The 8890-nt window shown below is 46.3% G+C and overlaps 1 protein-coding gene across 2 annotated transcripts in view; it reads right to left on the minus strand.

Moving 5' to 3' along the window:
• The window catches only part of TMEM150C (transmembrane protein 150C), an 87914-nt gene extending 80706 nt beyond the window's left edge, over window positions 1-7208 (minus strand). Inside the window, exon 1 of one of the 2 annotated variants that reach the window (XM_050790180.1) lies at window positions 7006-7208. In XM_050790180.1, the coding sequence (XP_050646137.1) occupies window positions 7006-7085 (80 nt within the window). In that variant the 5' untranslated portion in view covers window positions 7086-7208. Of the gene's footprint in view, window positions 1-6737; window positions 6864-7005 lie in introns of those variants that run through there. The other variant, XM_050790179.1, reaches the window with a different exon arrangement.
• Window positions 7209-8890: the final 1682 nt, after the last annotated feature.

An 8890-nucleotide genomic window follows, 5' to 3' on the forward strand; every position in this document is an offset into this window, starting at 1 on the left:
CTGCCTAAATGTGCAAGTGACTCCCCTGTCACCCATCAGGCCTCCTCTTATACAGAAAATAACTGGCATCAGCTTGTTTCTGTACTTGTACAATGCTCTACAATTTTTGAACCTCACAGTTTTGTAGATGTCCATCTATGTATCACTATCACATGGTAAGATGGGAGGTGAGGTGGTTGAACGCTTGGGCCGTCACCAGACTGCCGGGGTTCCTATTTTGCCTTCACTACTTACTGGGATGTAGGTACTGCAGGATAATGGCAATACCTACATCAAAGGACTGTTGTGAGAGACAAGATAACAGACGCAAAGCATTCAGCATGGAGGACTTGGTAAGCACGCAATAATGTTACTCACTGTTAGCTATTATTTTTGTCTTAGGTCAGTGTTTCCTGAAGTGGATCCCAAGCCTAGTTTCATAGGCAATATTTTACATCATGAACCAGTATACACATATACACTTATGTAATAATAATACAAATAATAAATATGCATATATGCTGCTTATTACATATGGACTGAGTGACGCAGAGTTAGGATTTGAACCTAAGGGTTCAGGGCCCTGTTTTTCTAGTGTTTTTTGTTTTTTTTTTTCCTTGGAGGAGGGATAACAGGCACACATCACCACGCCTGGCAAATATTGTATTTTTAGTAGAGATGGGATTTTGCCATGTTGGCCAGGCTGGTCTTGAACTCCTGACCTCAAGTGATCCACCTGCCTCAGCCTCCCAATGTGTTGGGATTAAGGCGTGAGCCAACGTGCCTGGCCTCTCTAGTGCTCTTAACCACTTACTCTCCACTGCCTTGTGGACTGGTACTTGTTATACATGGAGGAGCCAAAGTTTCATCAAACACTAGTAACCCTCACTAAGAAGGATGCACAGTGACCACTTCTATTACACATTTTATTTCATCAAGAAAAATGCTGATCCTAACCTGTTCAATTGATTTTATGACCCAAGAAACGTAATTTGAAAAATACTACAGTAAGTGTTGTAAGAAAAATTGTTTTGAAAACACTAACAGCCAGGCATGGTGGCACACGCCTGTAGTCCCAGCTACTTGGGGGGCTGTTGGGGGACTGAGGTGGGAGGATCCCTTGAGGCCAGGAGTTCAAGAATGCAGTGAGATATGATCATATCACAGCACTGTAGCCTGGGTGACAGAGTGAGACTCTGTCTCTATTTGTTTTTTTTTGAGACAGAGTCTCACTCTGTCACCCAGGCTGGAGTGCAGTGGCGCAATCTCTGCTCACTGCAAGCTCCACCCCCTGGGTTCATACCATTCTCCTGCCTCAGTCTCCCGAGTAGCTGGGACTACAGGTGCCCACCGCCACGCATGGCTAATTTTTTTGTATTTTTAGTAGAGACGGGGTTTCACCATGTTCACCAGGATGGTCTCGATCTCCTGACCTTGTGATCCACCCGCCTCGGCCTCCCAAAGTGCTGGGATTATAGGCGTGAGCCACCGCACCTGGCCTGACTCTGTCTCTACTAAAAGAGAAAAGAAAAGAACAGAAAACACTAACAATAAAAAGTTAAATAAGTATATGTATCTCATCTCAGAGGCTTTACCATGCTATTGTGCATTGTAAATCTCCAAAAAAAATAAATAAATAAGAATACATGGAGCATTTATTCAAGCATCCCCATCACCCTATGGGATGGACACTAATCTGGGAAATGTTATCACGGGGTGTTAATACCTTCAAGACAGGGAAAATTTGGGGGTTATTTCAATCTATACTTTAGTTGACACAAACACAGTCAATAAATGTTTAAATAGTTGATTGAGGGAGAGTCCCTTCCAGAGGAGGGGAACCCCCAGGACCCTGAGCTCTGGCCTGGAGAGAAGTACCCTAGATACCTATGCTGGGTGAGGGGCATCACTCACCCAAGAAACATGAGAGGCAGCGTCTTGTAAAACAGTCTAATTAACAACATGTCCCTCTCCATGATCAAAATAATGGCTTTAATCAGAGCAAATTAGTTTAAAAATGGCAACAACATGGTTGATGCTAAATCAAATCCCATTTTTATGGTTTTACTAAAAATAATGGTAGGTTATACCTTAAGTGGATTTGGTAATCTCCACAGGCTGGACTTGAGCAAGAGGATCTGGGTTTGAAACCCAAGAGAAAGAAACCAGACAAGAAGGGCCCAACAGAGGCAGAGACTTCAGCTGCTCCTGGAGCCAGGAGTACCCATTTGTCAGACTTTTCACAGGGTCTCTGTGATTGTAATCAAGGGAAGAACGCGAGAGATGTGCATCACTACCTACTTCCTACCTTTCCCTGAACCTCCTCTCCCTTGAAAAATTGAAACGTAAAAAAACTGACTCTAAGAATACATGATCTATAATGTGCAAAAGAGCAAATAAGCTCCAGTTCATGAACATTAACATGAGGGGCCAAGCATCTAAACAACTCTGGGTGATGCTTATTATTGGGGCTAGCAGACATATAGAAATTAAAAAGAGAAACTGTTTTTAGAGTAGAGTTGAACTTCACCACAAAATATCTTCTTCAGAGCAAGTGCAAGTGGTTTTTCTTTTCTTCTTCCTCCTCTTCTTTTTTTTTTTTTGATATGGAGTCTAGCTCTGTCACCCAGGCTGGAGTGCAGTGGCATGATCTTGGCTCACTGCAACCTCCGCCTCCCGGGTCCAAGCATTCTCCTGTCTCACCCTCCCAAGTAGCTTGGATTACAGGTGCCTGCCATCATGCCCAGCTAATTTTTTTTGTATCTTTGGTAGAGACGGGTTTCACTGTATTGGACAGGCTGGTCTCGAACTCCTGACCTCATGATCCACCCGCCTCAGCCTCCCGAAGTGCTGGGATTACAAGCATGAGACACTGCACGTGGCCTCACAAGTGGTTTTTCATAGCAATAGGATTATGCAGTCAAATCTCAATTCTAGTATTATCAATGCTAACTGCCACTTTTTTTTTCTAATTAAAAGATAATTGCCCTTAAGTGCTATCTCTCTAGGAAATGTGGGGAGAAAATTTAGAACTATACTGTCCAATATGGTAGCCACTAGCCCCATGTGGCTATTTAAATTAATTAAGGCTAAATAAAATTTAAAATTCAGTTCCTCAATTACACTAGCCCACGTTTCAGGTGTTCAATAGCCACATGTGGCTCATGGCTATCATACTGGACAGATTATAGAACACATCCATCAGTGCAGAAAGTTCTTTTGGACAGCACTGATCTGGAACAGGCTGTTTATAGATGCCAAAAAGGAAAATATTCATTTCTCACTTGGTGAAAGAGCTTCAAGCCTACCTACCAGAGCTGGTTTGACTCAGAACAGTTTGGGGCTGAATTTGAAGGCTACTGCCAAAGATTTCACAATTATCTCAAAATATTCCAAATAGCTGATCTAAAATCTCTTTGCATGATGATTGATTTTCCATTGCCACAAGTTGTCTTTCAAAATCTAAACACACCGGGAAAAAAAATTTTTTTAAACATACCAGGAAATGATATTTGGTGATAACAATAACTTAAAGTTCCAATAATTTATGAATAAGTTCGAAAATAGTTAAACAACTATGAAAAAATATAAGGATACATGGCACCATCAGCTCCAGGAGTAAAAATTTATAGTTAAAATAAGTAAGGGCTGTCAGGCCTCTGAGTCCAAGCTAAGCCATCTTATCCCCTGTGACCTGCACGTATACATCCAGATGGCCTGAAGCAACTGAAGATCCACAAAAGAAGTGAAAATAGCCTTAACTGATGACATTCCACCATTGTGATTTATTTTTGCCCCACCCTAACTGATCAATGTACTTTGCAATCTCCCCCACCCTTAAGAAGGTTCTTTGCACTCCCCCACTCTTAAGAAGGTTCTTTGTAATTCTCCCCACCCTTGAGAATGTACTTTGTGAGATACACCCCCTGCCCACAAAACATTGCTCCTAACTCCACCACCTATCCCAAAACCTGTAAGAACTAATGACAATCCCACCACCCTTTGCTGACTCCTTTTTCGGACTCAGCCCGTCTGCACCCAGGTGAAATAAACAGCCTTGTTGCTCACACAAAGCCTGTTGGTGGACTCTCTTCACAGGGACGTGTGTGACAGGGGCTGGGCACGGTGGCTCATGGCTGTATTCCCAGCACTTTGGGGGGCCAGGGTGGGTGGTTCCATTGAGGTCGGGAATTCAAGACCAGCCTGACCAACATGGTGAAACTCCATCTCTACTAAAAATACAAAAAAAAAAAGAAAAACAAACAAACAAAAAAAGTCAGGCATGGTGGTGGACGCCTGTAATCCCAGCTACTTGGGAGACTGAGGCAGGAGAATCGCTTGAACCCGGGAGGCAGAAGTTGCAGTGAGCTGAGATTGTGCCACCGCACTCCAGCCTGGGTGAGAGAGTGAGACTCTGTCTCAAAAACAAACAAAAAAGTAGGGACACACTTATTACACACCTGTGTCTAGTCCTACTCTTTTCATGAACTTAGATCCAGATTCAATAACACTTGGACTTTGTACAATGTTTTGGGAACTTCAGCATACGTATCATTTGACCCTAACCAGAACCTAATCACACTGTATTGCTGATTCTGAGTGCTACCGATTCTTCTGTGAAAGCGGATGACTGAGAAGTAATACATTATCTTGTCAGTGTTTGTTTTGCTTAATTGGTTACTGAACTGATCCCAAATGGCCAGATTACAGTGAAACCAAATGGCTGAGATTGCAGGGGCCAGCTAGTTTTTCCTCTCTCATGACTCCAGGCTGCCTTGCTAATCTGACCCACTGTACTAAAGAGGTGTGGGTCACAAGGGAGACAACGCAGGAAGATAGACAAGAGTGTAAAGCAAAGGGCCTTCCCTCTTGACAACTGCAAAGCAGGTAAGGTGAGCACAAAAACCCCTGCAAGGTCATTGTGAACATGATTGTGGTAGATCTACAACAAAGGCTAAATATAACGCATTATTGTGTTCATGCAAAAAAAAAAAAAAAAATTACTCCATAGAGCAAATTATCCCCCCACAAAGCAACAGGGAAAAGGCATTTGTGAGAAATGCATGAATTAAGCAATTGCTCTGAAGACTTAAATGCCGATTTAAATAATCCAAACAGATTGCATTCAGCTAATGGCAGATTATAATAAACATGCATTAAAGTGTTTTTCAAATACGTTAATATATTTGCGAATGTCATAACATCTATCAACTAGTCATTATTGTTAGCAAAACTTCTTTACCCTTTTATTTACCATGTCCAGTTTGTAAGCTTCCAACTTGGGGGACTTGCAACATTTATTAAATAATGTATAAAGAACGCACCATTAAAATTCCTATGCTTATGCCTTGAAGACTAAACTCACATTTCTAGCTCATTAATAGATGACAACTATAGTTAATCCTGGAAATATGGAGTCTCTAGAACACATACAAGAAAAAGTTTGGGATTTGATACATGAGAGCTGAGACTAAAATTCTTTGATAGGTCACATATATGAGCCTACAACAATTCTTCCTTGATAGAAAACTTTAAGCAGGCCAGTTTAATGACTGCTACGATGGAGTTTATACATCCACACTCAACTATCCTTTCGATGAACTGCTGCCCAGAATGGAGTTAAAGCCCTGCACTATTAAAATGTCTTTGGTTCAAGCAGAGAAAGAAGCAGAAACTGATCTTGCCATTTAGGCTTTGTTATTGTTTTAGATCCAATAACTGTTTGGTTTTATTTTTCAACATGGCATTAGTATATCTGGTTCCCCAATAGGACCTCGCATGTAGGACATCGGAATGGGTTCACTCGGGAAGATGCACTTCCATTCTACCTGAGCTATGTTCCCACATGCAGTCACAATCCTGGCCCGACCGTGAAAGGCGGTGTGGCCGGATTAAATCTGACCAAAAGGATCAGTGAAATGTTTGGGACATCATAAAGTGCTGCAGGGGTAGGGGTGGAGGAAAGGAATTAGTAGAGAGAAAAGGAGTATGAATTTAAAATGGGAAAACCCTCTCATTCTCCATTTGATTCATTTAAGGAGGGGAAAACCACTCAAGGACTCTCTCCAGAACCCAAAGCTAATCACTTTTCATTGCAGCGGATTACCAAAGAGCCTAGGTAACCCACCTACCACGGCCTCCCGCCGAAAAATCAAAACTCCCATTTCTTCCCAAGTGTGCACCCAGGAAAGGAAAGAAGACTGTGCATTTAGAGTGGAGGGCGGTACACAGGGCAAAGCAAGTTAGTGCCTCCTTCCCGGATCCCCTGCTTTCCGAGCCAGCCTGACCTGGCTAACGGCAAAGTGCAGGGACCGGGAGGTCAAACTTGGGGTCGCTTCTCACCCGAGTCCACCCAATAACGAGATGATGGGGTGGGGACACCTGTCAAAGGACGGGGCCGGGGCCGGGGCCGGGGACGCAGCTGGCGAGCGGGCGAGCGGGCTGGCGGCACTGCGGCTGCTGGGACCAAGGCGCGCCGGCTCGGGCGTTCGCAGCGCGCGGGGCAGAGCCGACACAGACTCCGGGACTCGCCGGGAAGCGTGCGCCCGCGGAGGGCTCGAGCGCGAGGCCCCGCGCCCAGGACGCTATGGGAGGGGGCCGCAGCCGAGCAGGGCCCCGCAGCCGGGCGGACCCAGCCGCCCCAGCCGCGCTGCAGCCCCCGCCGTCCCCGGTCTCCGCCTGCGGGCTGCGCGCGGGGCCGGGCCGGACGCCCCCGGCTGCGCGACGGGCCCGGGCAGGGGAGGGGGCGCCGCGCCTACCTGCTCTGGTGCGGCGGGGCCGCTATCGCCTCGAGGGGCTGTGACCTGCGGCGGTGGCGGTGGCGGTGGCGGCGGCGGCAGCAGTCGCGGCGGGGAGGGCGCTTCCTTCAGGAAGGGGTGGGATCTGCTCGCCCGCCCGCCCGGCCCCCTCCTGCCGCGCCGGGGCCCGCCCCCGACTTATTCTGGGGTCCCCGCTGCTAGGCCTTCGGGGAGAGTTGATCCCCTGGGTCTCGGGCTTATGCCACCCCCCGGGGCCCCTAATAGTCACCCGGGGCAGGAGCCGGGTGTGGACAGGCGAGCCGCTTCCTTCCGAAGCCTTTGTGGACGCGTTTGCCTGGCACTCCTCATCCAACAAAAGGAAGGACGGAATCTGGGATCCTCCGCCTGGTGGTTATTTATTCCTGACCTGTTGTAACCTTCTGCCTGGCTCCCTTTCGTCCGCACACCTAGGGTTTTTGCACAAAGCAGCTAAAATTCGTTTTCATGCCCATTGGCTGAATGTAGTTCTCCTCCACTCAGCGCTGTCCCGCGTTTTTTTGTTTGTTTGTTTTGTTTTTGTTTTACCATCCTGTTGAACAAACACAGAGCCAACTTCTGACCCTGGCAATGAACAGCAGACACCAAGGCCGCCCTCCCAGCGCCAGCTTGCAGCTTTCCTCCCCGGGTCTCGTCTGAGTCCGTCATAAACTATGTTCATCAGCGTTTTGACAGCTTCCCCCACCCCAGACCCCCAACCTACCATGGGACCCCATGGCACCATGTCAGTGACCTCTTGCAGCAGCATGGATCAATGCCACTTTTATCTCAGGCTCATCATGAGCCTAGGTTCCAAACACAGGCCCCTCCCACAGGGGGCTCTCCTTTATCAACCCGCCTTTGTCAGTCTGCCCTCCGTTCTTCTGGGGGCTTCCGTACCACACTTGTGTCGTTTAAACTGCTGTCTCTCCAAGTAGGCATTCCCTTTTTTCTTTTTCCTTTTTTTTTTTTTTTTTTTTTTTTGACGGAGTCTTGCTCTGTCGCCCAGGCTGGAGTAGAGGCGCAATGTCGGCTCACTGTAACCTCTGCCTCTCGGGTTCAAGCGATTCTGTCGCCTCAGCCTCCTGAGTAGTTGGGATTACAGGCGACCGCCACCATGCCCAATTAATTTTTGTATTTTCAGTAGAGGCGGGGTTTCGCCACGTTGGCCAGGCTGGTCTCAAAACTCCTGGCCTCAAGTGCTCCGCCCGCCTCAGCCTCCCAAAGTGCTGGGATTACAGGAGTGAGCCACCGCGCCAGGCCCAACCAGGTGTTTCTAAGAATCTTCTCCAATTCGGCATGTTCAAATTCTGCAATTAATGTTCGGTTCCAGAACTCTCCCTTTCCCACAATTCTTGTGATTATCGTCTACTATGTGTATATTGATTTTTGTTGTTGTTGTTTTTTCTGTATATTGATTTCTTGTTTTCTCCTGGCTACTAGACTGTAAGCTTCCTGAGACCAGGGATCTTGCCTTCTCTTGTTTTCCTTATTTTAATGAGTGAGACAGTTACCCATTCAATTAAAACAGCAAAAGCAAAAACTTCAAGAGAGTCTAGACTCTCTTGAAAGTATATGCTCAATTTTGTGGGAACAGTTTGTGTGAACAGCACAAACATCCATCTATTTGAGTTGGAGGGTGGGGGATGGTTTTTCCTGATATAAATGAATTTATTATTTTTTGGGGATTAGCTTATGAGTATTTTTCTGAGGAGAGTAACTACACATGAATCAGACCCTCAAAGTGGTCTGACTCCCCCAAAGTTAAGAATTGCTTGAGGCCCATCCATGAACCCCACCTCTGATAATACGTCTACTCCCTGTCCCCATGCCATTCATTTCTCTCTGCAATAATGGAAAGAGTCCTCTAGCTAGACCTTCCAATTCATTCTTTTGGAACTAGATCCAGCCAAATATTATTAGCTGTCCCTCAAACACAGAAGCGGTATTCTGTTTTTACATCAGAATCACCAGTGGAGGCTTTAGAAAAAATAGAGATGCCTGGGTTCACCTCAGACCCAGAGTCAAAACCTGATTGGAGGTGATGGTGGGGGAAACCAGAACATAGGTATTCTGACAAAGAACTGTAGGTGATTCTGACATGGCCATGCCATGTCACTGCCTTTCTTGGGAATAGG

Source organism: Macaca thibetana, chromosome 5 (genome assembly GCF_024542745.1).
Source record: "Macaca thibetana thibetana isolate TM-01 chromosome 5, ASM2454274v1, whole genome shotgun sequence".
Classification (NCBI taxonomy): domain Eukaryota; kingdom Metazoa; phylum Chordata; class Mammalia; order Primates; family Cercopithecidae; genus Macaca; species Macaca thibetana.